The 15642-nt window shown below is 36.2% G+C and overlaps 2 protein-coding genes across 4 annotated transcripts in view; both read left to right on the plus strand.

The window, feature by feature from the left end:
• The window catches only part of LOC132171243 (tonoplast dicarboxylate transporter-like), a 33327-nt gene extending 27032 nt beyond the window's left edge, over positions 1 to 6295 (plus strand). Inside the window, exons 1-6 of one of the 2 annotated variants that reach the window (XM_059582511.1) lie at positions 3214 to 3892; positions 4286 to 4763; positions 4857 to 4900; positions 5091 to 5186; positions 5433 to 5946; positions 6061 to 6295. In XM_059582511.1, coding sequence (XP_059438494.1) covers positions 3449 to 3892; positions 4286 to 4763; positions 4857 to 4900; positions 5091 to 5186; positions 5433 to 5946; positions 6061 to 6095 — 1611 coding nt within the window. In that variant the 5' untranslated portion in view covers positions 3214 to 3448 and the 3' untranslated portion in view covers positions 6096 to 6295. Of the gene's footprint in view, positions 1 to 3213; positions 3893 to 4285; positions 4764 to 4856; positions 4901 to 5090; positions 5187 to 5432; positions 5947 to 6060 lie in introns of those variants that run through there. The other variant, XM_059582512.1, reaches the window with a different exon arrangement.
• Positions 6296 to 7070: 775 nt separating this feature from the next.
• Positions 7071 to 11661, plus strand: LOC132171245 (tonoplast dicarboxylate transporter-like). 2 transcript variants are annotated; one of them, XR_009439020.1, is made up of 7 exons: positions 7071 to 7657; positions 8131 to 8608; positions 9031 to 9074; positions 9345 to 9440; positions 9778 to 10291; positions 11118 to 11219; positions 11493 to 11661. XR_009439020.1 is itself a non-coding variant. In XM_059582513.1 (6 exons), exons 1-6 carry the CDS (start codon positions 7220 to 7222, stop codon positions 11153 to 11155), a joined length of 1608 nt encoding a protein of 535 aa, XP_059438496.1. In that variant the 5' UTR covers positions 7071 to 7219; the 3' UTR covers positions 11156 to 11661. The 2 variants fall into 2 exon arrangements, 1 of the variants encoding a protein (XP_059438496.1); XM_059582513.1 differs by having other exon boundaries at positions 11118 to 11661.
• Positions 11662 to 15642: the final 3981 nt, after the last annotated feature.

The following is a 15642-nucleotide window of genomic DNA, read 5'->3' on the forward strand; positions in this document are numbered from 1 at the left end:
CAAAGTTTGATATGGTTCCCAGTAGATTGTCCCACGCATGAGAGAATATTGGAGAACACATACGAATTGGTCTGAAGGGGACCACGGTTGTCCGAATGTGAATTATTGGGATGGGCCTCTGCCTTGGGGTCCTGTTGTGAGCCCACACGTGTCTCTTTCATTTTCAAACTTTAATAATTTTTTTTTTCATCTTTTTGAGATAAATCAACAATATCATTAATCAAACAGAAACATGCTCATTCATTCCCAAGTGGTAGATCAATTGGCTGGAACCACGCCTAATGAACTATTCCCCTTTTATGCGGACATGTCAAAAAAAAAAAAAAAAAAAAACCTGCTCATTCAATACAATTTCATGGATACATGCGCAGCTTTATTAGTATTACGCTTTACATGGCAAACTGTCTTTAATGTGTCTTTTAAATGTTTATACACACTTAACAATATTTTCAATGGGTTGAAAAATATTTCCTTCAGACGGTTTGAAAGAAAACCTGACGAGAGTGTCCTTAGTACATAAATTATTGCGGTTGAAGAACAGCAACTTTATTATACTATGAGAAATACCCAAACTTTTGGAGCTTTTGTTTTGGACATTATGTGGATGCAGGATGGGTCATAGGTTTGACAAAGTAATGCTAGAAGGCCTACTTATATCCTACTTATGTCATACTAAGAATGATGTGGCTATTAAAATTATCATTGGGCTTGTGATTGATCAGTATTGAATTTTGATCAAATTGTGATTGTAATAGCCACATCATTCTTATTAAAATACAAGTAGACCTTTTAGAATTACTCAGGTTTGACATGGTGACCATTTAATGTCAACGAGAACACTTATAAAAAAAATAAAATAAAAAATAAAAAAGGAAAAAAGGAAAAGGATAACATGAAAAACACTTATCCAAAAAAAAGAAAAGAAAAAGGATAGCATATATATATATATAATAACTTCAATTAGAATGCAGTGTGAATCCACTCATTTACGACATCTCAACCCAAAACCAGAGCCTTGAAATGTTAAGGGCAATACCACAAACTAGAATGTTAAAGCAGCCAAAACTAGATATTGACGTTATTATCTATTTTCTTTCTTTTCTAAATTAGCAAGAGGCAGAAAGCTTTCCATTGTCAAACCCCATATGTACTGAAATCCACCTCTTCAATTTTCCACGTCTCTTCCAGCTGACGTGGTGGGTCTTGCCGCTATGTGTAATATTATTAGCCATTAAGTGAGTTAACACCTCAACCAAATAGTAGGGGTTCTCTATATTTAGCCTGCTCAAGTTCAAACCATCGGGGCCGTAGCTTGGGGTTTTAATTGGGAGCATGCAAATCTAAAAAATGGCATAGTTTTTCTTTTGAAGATGAGACATTTTTTAAAAAAAAAATTTTAATTCAAATAAGGAAAAGCGGGTTACATGGGATAGAACATCAACAAAGGGATAGACACCCCTACAACAAACCCAAACGATAAAATACAGTACATAATCAGAAACAGTAATAAAGTATAAGTAATGGTTTTATTCATAATTCAGAAGAACAATAAACAAGCTGAACTTTTTCAAGGGCCGCACAAGGTGGTTGATAAACAGAGGCTCAGTATCAAGCGGTGAAGACAACAACTACCTCCGTTAAGAAGAAGTTACATGAAAGCTACCGTAAAAAATCGGATATGAGTCATTGAAGGACAAACACTAGCAACAAAAGTTTGTCCACAAGATCAAACCACTTCGAAGATGAGATATTATTTGCCTAAATTAACCGGTACAATATCCTTGGGCGGATCCCACGAGCATTGTCCAAGAGATGCTTTAATTAAAAGAATTATTGTGAATTAACTATTAATCCCACTAGATAAATACGAGCAATGCTTACATGTAAGCTTAATCCACGTCATGCAAGTATACGTGGGCCTTTATATTCCACTTGTATAAGACGTCATTTTCAGGTCTATATAAAAAACTACAATAATATGTACAAATTCTAAATCCGCCTGCGTGATCTTTATCACCTGTCCACTTGAGAAAAACCCAGATAAACCTCAAAGGCGAAAATATATATGTATATATATATCTTTCATTGCACCTTTAGTACAGTTACGTACACAACTAATTTTACATGATTGGTTGCGTGGTTGAGTAACCCATCTCCTAATTCGTCTATAAATATGGAAAGAAGTCGGAATTGGCTTTTTGATCTTTTCTATGATTGCTAATGGTTATTAATTGTGTGAGAATTAGCGGTAGGGATTCAGAGGTCCACGTAATAAACGTGAAGTTTGAGATAAAATTCTGTATGCGTTTTATTTCTTAAACTTGACTTTAAATAGAAAGCTTACCAGACATAAACTTGGAATGAGTCCTACTACAACTGATCTTATGAGGACTTAGAGAAAATTAGAAATAGGATCATAGCCTTTACATTGCTGTAGATCGATCTCATCCTTTTATGTAACAGTAGTTGGATAGAGCTTGTGACTTCTATCTAACTACTAATTCCTACTTCTACTGGAACTAACTGAGATAAACAAATAGATAATACCAAAAAATTAAAGAAAGATAGAAGTAAGCAGCAAATAAAATTTAAACATGCCCCGTCACTTTTTTTTTTTTTTTTCTTTTTTGGGTTAATAACTTTTTTGGCACTTGGGTTTTGAGGTTTTTTTAATTTTCTCCCATAGGTTTTAAAACATGACAAAACTAGTACCTCAGATTTTGGAAAAGACCAAATCACCACCTCGAGTTTGAAAAATTCTATGGGGGTGGCCGAACCACCCCCTGGGGATGGTTCGGCCACCCCCAGTTTGAACTTAGGGGTGGCTGAGCCACCCCCAAGGCTGGTCTGGGGTTGGCTCCCCCTTTTAGGCTCAGGGGGTGGTTCGGCCACCCCATAGAATTTTTCGAACTGGAAGTGATGATTCGGTCTTTTCTAAAATTCGAGGTACTAGATTTATTATGTTTTAAAACATAGAGGAAAAAATTAAAAAACCTTAAAACACAGGTACCAAAAAAGTTATTAACTATTTTTTTTTTTTACAAATTTAAAGGGCATTTTATAAATTCACATGTGAGTCTTTAATGAAAAATTTAAACAAATTTGATAAGGAAATTTAAATTTAATACTGAAGATATTGTAGAGTTTTATATGAAGGAAAGTTGAAGGAAGTAAATTACATGCGTGCCGCCTCAGCTCTCGTGCGCCACGCTGGAATGTACGTAGGACCCTCGACCATGTTCGTCACGTAAGAAAATAATTGGCATTTATAAGCTAAATCCAAACGACACCAATGGAGAGAAAATTGAACTTGTCCACTGTGCCTCCAATCCATCCATCACAGCTCATAATTAGAAGAAAGCCGACTCTTCTTCCAACTATATATATCCATTTCCATGTAAAATAAACCTCCCCACCATTTTCTCTTTCTCCTTTTCCTTTCTCCAAAATGAACGGCGATGATCGGGTGTCGTATTCCATCTCCGACGACCCCAAGACCCCACTTCTCCCTATCCACGACGAGATCCAACGGCGACCCAGCTTCCGTTCCTCTCTCACATCCATTTTCACACTCAAAAACTTGTACATCCTCCTCGGACCTCTTTTGTGCGCTATCATATACCTCTGCGTCAAGCCTGGCGGCTCCCTGACTGGCTCCGGCCGGAACATGTTGGCCGTCCTTGCTTGGGTCTTTGCTTGGTGGCTGACGGAGGCAGTGCCCATGCCGGTGACCTCCATGTCACCGCTCTTTCTCTTCCCACTCTTTGGGATATCCTCTGCCGATGACGTGGCGCACTCTTACATGGACGATGTGATTGTGCTTGTTCTAGGAAGCTTCATACTTGCTCTCGCTGTCGAACATTATAACATTCACAGAAGATTGGCTTTGAATGTGAGTTCATAGCTACCATTTATTTATTTATTTATTTTCACTTATTTAATTTATTAGAATTTTTAAAATAAGTAATAATTTAACATGATATTATAATTAATATTTCAATTAAATATTTAACGTGTTAAGCCTCACTTATTAAAAATAAATTTAAATTTATTTTAAATTTAAATCTTTTTATTAATTTTAAAAAAATTAAATAATATCGAATTAATTATATTTGAAGAAAAAAAAATATTCTTTAAATACAATTAACTAAATATTATTTAATTCAAATTAAGTAGAGAGAATATGTGCAGACGTAGTCCTCTCTCTCTCAAATAATTGATCGTGTCTTACTACAAAGTCTCTATTGAATTATTTGACCCAACGTGCACACGTGGCACAAAACAGATAACGATTCTATTTTGTGGAGATCCATTGAATCCACCACTTGTACTCCTTGGGATATGTGCCACCACGGCGTTCGTGAGCATGTGGATGCACAACGTGGCGGCAACGGTGATGATGATGCCCGTGGCGACTGGGCTCCTACAGCGCTTCCCAACGGGCCCAACGCAATCCAACGTTGAAAACAAGTTCTGCAGGGCAGTGGTTCTGGGGGTGACATACTCTGCTGCCATAGGAGGGATGAGCACGCTTACGGGGACTGGTGTCAATGTGATATTGGTGGCCATGTGGAAGAGCTATTTCCCTCAAGAAGAGCCCATCAGCTTCAGCACATGGTTCTTCTTTGGTTTCCCCCTGGCTTTGTTGGTTTTCTTTGTTTTGTGGGGTATAATCTGTTTGTTGTATTGCCCAAGGGGTTCAGGGCAGGCCCTCGGTGCTTATTTGGACAAAACCCATTTGAAGAGGGAGCTTGAACTTTTGGGTAAGACTCAATAGCACTCAAATTAGTTTCTTTTTTCTTAATATACTTGGAAATGAAGCTGATAAAGTATGTGGTTTTACTTTTATTGGGCAGGTCCAATGGCTTTTGCTGAAAAGATGGTGCTGGCTGTATTTTCGGTGCGTTGCTAAGTAGTGTATGGTGACTCGTGAAAAGTAATACTATTCAAACGCATAACGTTTGAGCAGTTAAAAAGTCGCAGTTTAGTGACATTTTTTAATAACTGTGAAAATTTTTGTAGTGATAATGTGTGGAGTATAAATACTAACATGGGAATGCACTTTAGATTGACACAATAGGTTGGTGCAGATGCTCATAGTTTTGTGGATGACAAGAAGCATTACAGACGACATTCCCGGCTGGGGAGCTCTTTTCAATGGCCGTGTTGGTGATGGATCAGTTAGTGTGAGCACCATCCCTTCAAGAATTGCATAATTTTTCAAAAGATGATGACAAGAGTTAATTGTTAAAACCATTAAACCAAATTGTTATAGATGAATTCACCTCGCCTTCATGATGAAATGACTAGAGATTTCCCGTGGTTCAAATAAACGGTGAAGATTGTAAGGGTTGAGAAAAGCTCACTATAGATCGTAAGATTTATCTTACAAATCCTTGTTAGAGAAAGGTAATTTACTCAAAATTATGCAGGTGATGATGGCAACTTTATTGTTCATAATTCCAAACAAGAAGCAAAAGGGAGAGAAGCTGATGGACTGGAACAAATGCAAGAAGCTACCCTGGAACCTGATTTTGCTTCTAGGAGCTGGCTTTGCCTTAGCTGATGGAATCCAGTCTTGTGGCCTGGCAGACATGCTATCAAACACCTTGGATTTCTTGGAGAGGGCACCATATTTAGCTCTTGCCCCTGCTGTCTGTCTTATGAGCAGCATCATGACTGAGTTCATCACATCTAACAATGCTACTACCACACTTGTAGTTCCTCTTCTCATCCCAATAGCAAAAACCATGCATCTACACCCACTCCTCCTCATGATTCCTGGAGCCATTGGAGCACAGTTTGCTTTCTTGTTTCCAACAGCAACTCCATCCAATGTTGTTGGGTTTACCACTGGATTCATTGAAATACAAGACATGATCAAGACTGGTTTGCCACTGAAGATTGCAGGAATTGCTGCACTGTCCCTTTTGATGCCTACACTAGGTAATTAAATTAATCCTTGAAAAATGGTTTGAGCACTTTTAAAACTGACGTGACAATTCACTTGAATTAGCGTGATAATGCCACATAGTGATTGGTGGCTTTTGGCTATTGCAGGAGCTTATGTTTTTGGAACAAATAAGCATGTTTAATTGCAGGAAGATTCCCAAATGCCACCTTCTTGCAAATCATCGGGGCAGAGTACAAATTATCACGGCCAATATCAGCAGCAGCCCCCAGGTATCTTGGAGACAATGATATGTTATTGGCCATTGCCCCTTGGTCAGCAAAGTACTCTCACTGTGTAGTCACAAGCTCAAGAAAAAGCAATAAAAAGGCAGCGTTCTTATTCTTTTCCCCACTACTTTAAAATTAAATGGTTCACCTTCTCTGTAAAATATATTCGTTAATTAATAAGTTTTATCTAATTTAGTTATATATATATACACATATGATGAGTTGATGAAATTCGAGCCATTTAATTAAAGAAAAAAAAAACTAATATTTTAACAACTTCATCCATAGAAATTTAAAAGAACTGAATGCCACTTTGCAGTTTTGCACTATTATCTCTCTGTTTTTATCATCCTTTAGGGAAAAGTTTTCTATTCTTTTATAACTAATATTTATTTCTCTAATCTATTATTAAATAATTTAAAACACAAAACAGAATTAAACCAAAATCAAAAGGCCATTTTCGAACACTTTTTCTGAATATTTCTCAGTCACACTTTTCCAGTGGAAATTAGCTGTTCTATCGACACGACAGAAAACCAAACAACTAAAAGAAAGGTTGTAGCCTTTTTGGGCCCAAGCGTGCCGCCACGGGGACCATGGGGGCCTGGACCATGTTCGTCATTTAACACTTTAGGCTGTGTTTGGCAATAGAATTAAATAAAAATAAAATTTTAAAAAAAAAAGTGTTAAACAGTACAGTAACAAATTTGATTGGTATGAAAAAAATATATATATATATATATATATTTTATATAAAAAAAAGTAAAAAAATTTATTTTGTAGTATTTTTTTTATTTAAATAATAATAAAAAATGACTGACTTAAAGTAAAAGGTAAGAATGTTAAAAGTTTATTTTGAGAAGAATTTTTTGATTTTTGGGTCCAATCCGGCGTTTGCCAAACACAGCCTAAAGTGAGCCACTGTTTAGGAAATAATTGGCATTCATCAGCTAAATCCAAACTACACAAATGAAGAGAAAATTGAACTTGTCCACTGCTTCCACCCATTACAACTCTTAATCCTTTTCCTTCCCCCAAAATGACCGGCGATGATCAGATATCGCATTCCACCTCCGACGACCCCAAGACCCCACTTCTCCCCCTCCACGACGAGATCCAACGGCAACACAGCTTCCGTTCCTATCTGACATCCATTTTCACACCCAAAAACTTGTACATCCTCCTCGGACCTCTTTTGTGCGCCATCATATGTCTCTGCGTCAACCTTGACGGCAACTCGACTGGACGGAACATGTTGGCAGTCCTTGCTTGGGTTTTTGCTTGGTGGCTGACGGAGGCCGTGCCGATGCCGGTGACCTCCATGTCACCGCTCTTTCTCTTCCCGCTCTTTGGGATTTCCTCTGCCGATGCCGTGGCGCACACTTACATGGACGATGTGATTGTGCTTGTTCTAGGAAGCTTCATACTTGCTCTTGCTGTTGAACACTATAACATTCACAGAAGATTGGCCTTGAATGTGAGTTCATATATAGCTACCATTGATTTATTTATTTTCACTTCTTTAATCTGTTAGCTTTCTCAAAACCCACTTATAGAGTTATGTATCGAATTCGAGTTTGATTTTAAAATTATTAATTATTTTAACTTAATTATCAATATATGTTCAAAATATCTAAAAAACACTTCTTTATCTTTCTTTTTCTGAACATGAACCATGTGTCAAACATGTTTTAATAAGCATGTTTTTGTAATATTATATAATATCTGAATTTAGTAACCTTAAAATAATGAAAAAGAAAAGAAAATTTTCTCAAAAATATAATAAATATTCTACTTAGTTTTTGGATGTTGAAAAAGGAAAGAAGAAGGAAAAAGGGTAAAAGAGACACAGAGATTCCTCTCGCCTCTCTCCTCAGATAATTGATGACGTCTCTACTTTATCGTGCAAAAGTCTGATTTGACCCAACGTGCACACGTGGCACAAAACAGATAACGGTTCTATTTTGTGGAGATCCGCTGAATCCACCGCTCGTCCTCCTTGGGATATGTGCGACCACGGCGTTCGTCGGCATGTGGATTCACAACGTGCCCGCGACGGTGATGATGATGCCCGTGGCGACGGGGATCCTACATCGCCTCCCCATGGGCCCCACTCAGTCCAACGTTGAAAACAAGTTCTGCAGGGCGGTGGTTCTCGGTGTGACGTACTCCGCTGCCATAGGAGGGATAAGCACGCTTACTGGGACAGGTGTCAATGTTATATTGGTGGCGATGTGGAAGGGCTATTTCCCTCACGAAGAGCCCATCAGCTTCAGCAAATGGTTCTTCTTTGGTTTCCCTTTGGCTTTGTTGGTTTTCTTCGCTTTGTGGGGTGTACTCTGTTTGTTGTATTGCTCAAGGGGTTCAGGGGAGGCTCTCAGTGCTTATTTGGACAAAGCCCATTTGAAGAGGGAGCTTGAACTGTTGGGTAAGACTTATTAGCACTCAAATTTTGTTTTCTCTCTCTTTTCGCAAGACAGAGAGGACAGTGAAATTTTTAGCCATTGAGAGAATAAATGTGAGAATTTTAGAAATTCACATGTTTGAGCAGATATCAGGAAGCTCATCCCTGCTCGAATAAGTGAGCTCTATAAAGACTCACAATTTCTGCCTGGGTTGCTAGTTATGTGAGTACACTTTGTAAGTGTTTTTGTGTTTTTGTGATTTGCTAGGCATTCAAATGGTACAGTCAATGGCCCTTTTAGTATGTGAAGTGCCTTGTACAACGAAAATTAGGATGAGATGAATGTGTTCCACAAGTGAAATCGTGTTTACAATTCAATTTCTTTTGTCATAGTATGTTTGGAAATTAACCTGATCAGGTATGTGATTTTACTTTGGTTGGGGCAGGTCCAATGGTTTTTGCTGAGAAGATGGTGCTGGCTGTATTTTCGGTGTGTTGCCAAGTACCGTAATGAATGTTATACATCACTTTATTATCTCTTATTCTCTCAAAGTTTCACTTTATTATCTCTTATTCTCTCAAAGTTGATGTGACGTGCTCTCCAAACCTAAAACTCTATTTTTGTGCATCAAATGTTATAAAGAACCACGCTACATAAGCTTTGAAGGGATGAGAAATAATGGAGTGATGTATAGCATTACTCGAATTATAAATACCGACATGAGAATGCCTTTTAGATTGACACAATATGTTGGTGCAGATCCTCATAGTTTTGTGGATGACAAGAAGCCTAACAGACGACATTCCTGGTTGGGGAACTCTTTTCAATGGCCGCGTGGGCGACGGAACAGTTAGCGTGAGCATCATCACTTCAATAAGTACATATTTTTTCAAAAGATGAACTACATCATGCGGCTCATGGCATGAATTAATTGTTAAAACCATTCAACCAAATCGATATAGATGGATTTGGTTGCCTTTTGTGATCAAATGACTAGAGATTTCCTGTCGTTCAAATAAATGGTGAGGATCGAAAGATTTGGAAAAACCAATGTTTAGGGAAAGTATAGGGTATTTGTTGCATGTGGCTTTTTAAAAAATTTTAAATTTTTTTCCTATAGTTAGGAAAAGGAAAAGGCTTTAAGGAAGTTGCTGAGGGTGCTCTAATTAATGGCGACTCTCAAATTATGCAGGTGACGATGGCAACTTTGTTGTTCATAATTCCAAACAAGAAGAAAAAGGGAGAGAAGCTGATGGACTGGAACAAATGCAAGAAACTACCCTGGAATCTTATTTTGCTTCTTGGAGCTGGCTTTGCCTTAGCTGATGGAGTTCAATCTAGTGGCTTGGCTGACATGCTATCAAAAACCTTGAATTTCTTGGAGAGGGCTCCATATTTAGCTCTTGCTCCTGCTGTTTGTCTTATAAGCAGCATAATAACAGAGTTCATCACATCTAACGATGCTACTACCACACTTGTAGTTCCTCTTCTCATCCAAATAGCAAAAAGCATGCATCTACACCCACTCCTCCTTATGATTCCTGGAGCCATTGGATCACAATTTGCTTTCTTGTTTCCAACGGCAACTCCATCAAATGTTGTTGGGTTTACCACTGGATTCATTGAAATACAAGACATGATAAAGACTGGATTGCCACTGAAGATTGCAGGAATTGCTGCATTGTCCCTTTTGATGCCTACACTAGGTAATTAATCTTGGAAAATTGTTGAAGTAATAAACATTTTACTACAATTCCTTTACAAACTAGCGTGTTAGTTCACATCGTACTATCATATCAGTCATAATCAAATTTAATTATTTAGTGTCTAACATAGTAAGTGGCATGGGGACGGACTTACATGAAAGTCCATGTGGCATTGTCATGTCAGCCACAATCAAATTAATTGTTTATAAGGCTGACGTTGTAAGTTGTAACTGTCAAGTACATTTCCACTAAATTTGATTGCAGCTGATATGATAGTGCCACGTGAACTACTATACCAATTTGTAAGTCCACATGACACTTACTACATCAACCACTAAATAATTAAATTTGATTATGAATGACGTGGTAATTTTCATAGAGACTGCCACACCAATTTTTAAGAACTTGAGTTGGAAAATATGATGTCAAAAAAAAATTAAAACTTCAAGGCGTGATCACAACGACAGTATCCTTAGAACATATTTTGTCCATTTTCTAACTGCTAAGGGATTTGACAAAATAGCTCCTAAGATACAATGAAGCCTGAAGCCCAAAAGTTACTTTAGAATAGCACTCTTCTAGACTTTAGAGTAACAAGAAATTACCCGTATGGTGTGTTTTTTAAATTGTACAATTTTAAAGGCTAAATTGCGATTTTAAAGGCCAAATTGTTACCAAACGCTTAACAACTTTTCTAAAATTCTCGTTTTCAATTTTTTTTTTTTTTTTTAAATATAGGTTTTGAGACCACAAATCCAAATAGACCTTAAAACGATTACATCAATACATGTGTTGGTGAGTGATTAGTGGTTTTTTGCTATTGCAGGAGCTTATGTTTTTGGGACAAATAAGCATGTTTTATAGCTGGAAGATTCCCAAATGTCACCTTCTTGCAAATATCATTGGGGCAAAGAACAAATTATCACGGGTAAGATCAGCAGCATACCCCAGCTATCTTGGAGACAATTATATGTTATTGGCCCTTGGCTCTTGCCCCTTGGTCAACAAAGCCCCACTGTGTAAAAAATTGGGGTTTTTTCTGTTAGTTTTCTGCTTCAGAAGCTGCTTTGAAGGGCTGCTGTGATTTTAGTGGATTGCTGTTTATTGCTCTGATAATGCTGTGTCTGCAGAGTTGCTGTGTGGCTGTTTATTTTTTATTTTTTATTTTATTATTATTATTATTATTTTGTTGCTGTTGCAGCTGTGATGACAGTGTTGCAATGCTGCTTCAATACGGCTTTGATGCAATGTGGCTGGTGTGTTGTTGTTTTGATGCTGCTTTCCTTTGTTTTTGGATTCTTTAGTTTGGTTCTCTGAATAGCTTGCTACATTGTGATTCTTGGTAAAGATTTCCGAGGATTCTTTGTTTAGTTTGCTGAGGATTGCTTTTGTTGTGCTTTCTCTGTAGTTTGCCTTTTTTGTTAAAAACAAAAAAACAAAACTTGAAGAGGGAAAAGAGATTATAAAATAATCTTTCTCACTCTTTGGAGTAATATTGTGTTAGAGAAATGCTAGGCGTTCTTCTAGTGTTCTCCCAATTGTGATGTGGCTTTTAAAATTACTATTGAATTTGAGATTATCATTATTGACTTTTAATCTATTGGTAATTTTAAAAGCCACATCACAGTTGTGAGAACAGTAAAAGAACATCTAACATTTTTCATTGTGTTATACTTGTACCTTTTTATGGGTCGTTGTTAAGATTAGATAAACTATGAGAGTTTGTTTATATACATTTAATGTAAGATTGGTATGAAATCAAAAGTTTCCATATGTGGATAAAAGTCCAAATTTATAACGTGTTACTTAATCAAATTATAACTGTCCAATGACAATTTGCTATCATTTGGGAACCAAAATGTGCGTGAAAGGGACGACAATACAACTCTAGAAATCCCCAAAAGGTCACAGTTCCAATCATGTTGTTCATTTAATCAGGACCATTTGAATTAGTCAAGCCAGCAATAAAAACAAAAAATAACAAAAAAGCTAAGGGCCAACTCCTTGAAGAGTGGTCAATCACTAGTTTACCATTTGAAAAGGTGGTCAACCACCCCTAGAGGTGAAGAGGTGATCAGTCATTTCATGTCAACTTCTATCCATATATACAACCACCTTTAGGGTTCAGTAAGGGGTAACCACAACACCTTCTAAGCCATCGAAAATGGTCGTAAGAACTTTTAAGATTTGACGAGAGATGATCGATAACTCCTTTATCTCTAAAGGAAATGGTTAGCCACCCTCATAAGAGTGGTTGGGGTAGCCGACCATTTCAGCCACCTTGCTTACTCCCTTAAAGTGAAAAATTGTGATTAACCACTTTTCAATGGTTGACCGACCACCTCAAGAGATGATCCATCCACCCCTTTGTTTTTTATTTTATTTTATTTTTTTAATGTTTTAATTGTTGGGGTGACTCATTTGAATGAATGACCTGCATTCCTTGAATTGCAACCCCTAAATTCCATAGATAAGGCATTTTTTTTTGCTTTTTTTTGTTTTGTTTTTTTTTTAAAAAAAAAAAAAAAAAAAGATTAAAACTTATAAAAAATTATTCATCTATTTAACTTTTCATATTACTATTAAAGCGTGAATCCACATTCTTTCAAATGTAAACTCGCCCTAATCCACCTAATTTTTTATTTTTTGAAATGTATAAATTATCTCATTAAAACACCTATAATTTATAATCTATTTACTCTCTTAAGAAAAGACACGTACGTTAGCTAATAAGAATTTCCACCTTCATTTTTTAAATTATTTTACAAATTTGAATTTTCACAACTCTCTTTCATTGTATTCCATCTTTTGAGGAGAATATTTGGACAAAAATGCATTATTCCAATTTCCACCAAACGCATCTCTACAAAATTAATGAATGAAACAGCCACCCAAATCAACCCCATGCCATCTTCACGATCTTCAACAACCCATGACGTCCACCTTCACAACCCCCTCTGATAATTCTTACTCATTTTTGCGCCGGCGAAGTGGACCGGAGTCCCATAAAACCTTATCCAAATCTTATCTCTAGAGTCTACCCCATCCCTCAAATGATCGTCATTGCTAAAACTAGCCGTTATCGCTCGGCGTCCCACAACCCCCTATATATAAAACCAAGCACCCGCCAACCTTTCTCTCATGTACATTAATTAACCCATAACAGAAAAACCAGTACCGGTTATAATGAAATCCCAGTGCTTCTACTTCTACCTTCTTATTCTTCTTCTCGTCCTTCCTATGTTGGCGGCGGCGCATGATGCCGCGTGGACGCCGGTTCCGAACGTGAACGACCCGGTAATTCAAAACTAGGGGCGGACCGCAGTAACAGATTACAATGAGTCATCTAAGAAGGACCTTCGGTTCGAGGGGGTGATTAGTGCCTGCCAAATTGAAGTCTATCTCGGGACGACGAACTTCCGGCTCACCCTGACGGTGCTGGACGGGGGCGTGACCAACACCTACGTGGCTATAATAAAGAATGCTTCGGGGATATTGCGCCTTCTCTCGTTTATTCTCGCTTAACCTTACGTTTGAGAGCGTTATATATGCTTTGCAGTGGGTGATTGTTTGTGTTGCATGTACTATTTGCTCTCCCTCTTGGCTGAGGGTGAGGCAGCATCTTGTCTTTTTACTCTATATATCCTTGTGGTTTATCAATAAATTCAAGGAAAAAATAAATAAACATATTTAAATGTTCAAAAAATCTAAAAATGGTCAAAATGTATATTTGATAAAAGTTTAAAAATAATACTTCTACCAAAATACGTTTTCTTTTTTTTACTTAAAAGCAGTATTTGTCAAACACAATCACAAATATGCTCTTAGAGTTTGCCTGGCTTGGTATTTTGTTGCAGGTTAAAAGTGTAATTTTATTTAAAATTTAAAAAATATATCATTTAAAAATATATTTTATAAAAAATTATTATTCAAATTAAATTGTATGTTTTGAAATCCAAACTAAGAGCATTCTCAATGGATGAGCCAATTTTTTATGCAAAATAACTCTTCAAAACTCACTTTATCTAGTTTAGCTAATGAATTTTTAAATGCCTCCTACATCCAATTAATTATATTTTTATCTATATCATTTAAATACTTTTTTTTATTTTTTTAGAGCATTCCTAATGGAGAAGCCATATTTTTATGTAAAATAACTCTTTAAAACTCACTTTTATCTAGTTTAGCTAAGTCATTTTTAAATGTCTCTACATCCTATTAACTATATTTCTATCTATTCTATTAAAATATTATTAAAAGTAAGAAGTTTTGGAAAAAAGAGAACATGTGAGAGGAAAAATGAAAAAAAAAAAAAAAAATTGGGGAAAAAAAAAACATGCAAAGAAAAACTATGAAAAGATTTGGGAAAAAGAGAAAACAGGTAAGAGAAACAATGAAAAATGAAATAGCTTCCTTGAAAAGTGCTGCTACATTTAGCTTTTTTTTTAGCTCTTCCAATCAAATATCTATTTTACATTTTCTTTTGGCTAATCCAATGTAGGGGTTTTTTAAACATTTGAAGAGCTATTTTAGATAAAAGTAACATTTGCCTCTTCAAAACTCCTCAAAACTCACTTTTATCTAGTTTAGCTAATGAATTTTTAAATGCATCTACATCCGATTAGCTATATTTTTATCTATATCATTTAAATATTATTAAAAATGAGAAAAGTTTTGGGAAAAAGAGAACATGTGAGAGAAAAAATGGGAAAAGTTTTGGAAAAAAGATAACATGCAGAGAAAAAGTATGAAAAGATTTGGAAAAAAAAGAGAAAACATGTGAGAAATAATAAAAAATAAAATAGCTCCCTTAAAAAGTGCTACTACATTTAGCTTTTTTTTTAGCTCTTTCAATCAAATATCTATTTTACATTTTCTTTTGGCTAATCCAATGTAAGGTTTTTTTAAACATTTGAAGAGCCATTTTAGATAAAAGTAACATTTGACTCTTCCATTGAGAATGCTCTTATAAGGATTGTATTTTTCCTAAATATCCTATGTTTCAACTTTTGGGAAAAAATAGATGTGGAGAGAGAAATAGTGGGAGAAAATTTTGGAAAAAGAAAAAACAGATAAGAGAAATAATAAAAAAAATAAAATGGCTCATGAGAAAATGCAATTACATGTAGCATTTTTTTATTTTTTGGCTAATCTAATAAAACACCCATAGCACACTGCTTTGGATGAAAACAACTGTTTTTTTTTTTTAATGTAGCATTTAAAAAAAAACACAGCTGTTATCTGAGTTTGCTTAGATAGGTTATAGCACACTGCACACAGCACCCTCCACATCGTAATGGTACACCGAAATCCAACTGAACCAAATCCATCAAGTGGTACCCACTCTCCAA

The sequence above is a fragment of the Corylus avellana genome, chromosome ca2, assembly GCF_901000735.1.
Source record: "Corylus avellana chromosome ca2, CavTom2PMs-1.0".
NCBI classification, from domain to species: Eukaryota; Viridiplantae; Streptophyta; class Magnoliopsida; order Fagales; family Betulaceae; genus Corylus; species Corylus avellana.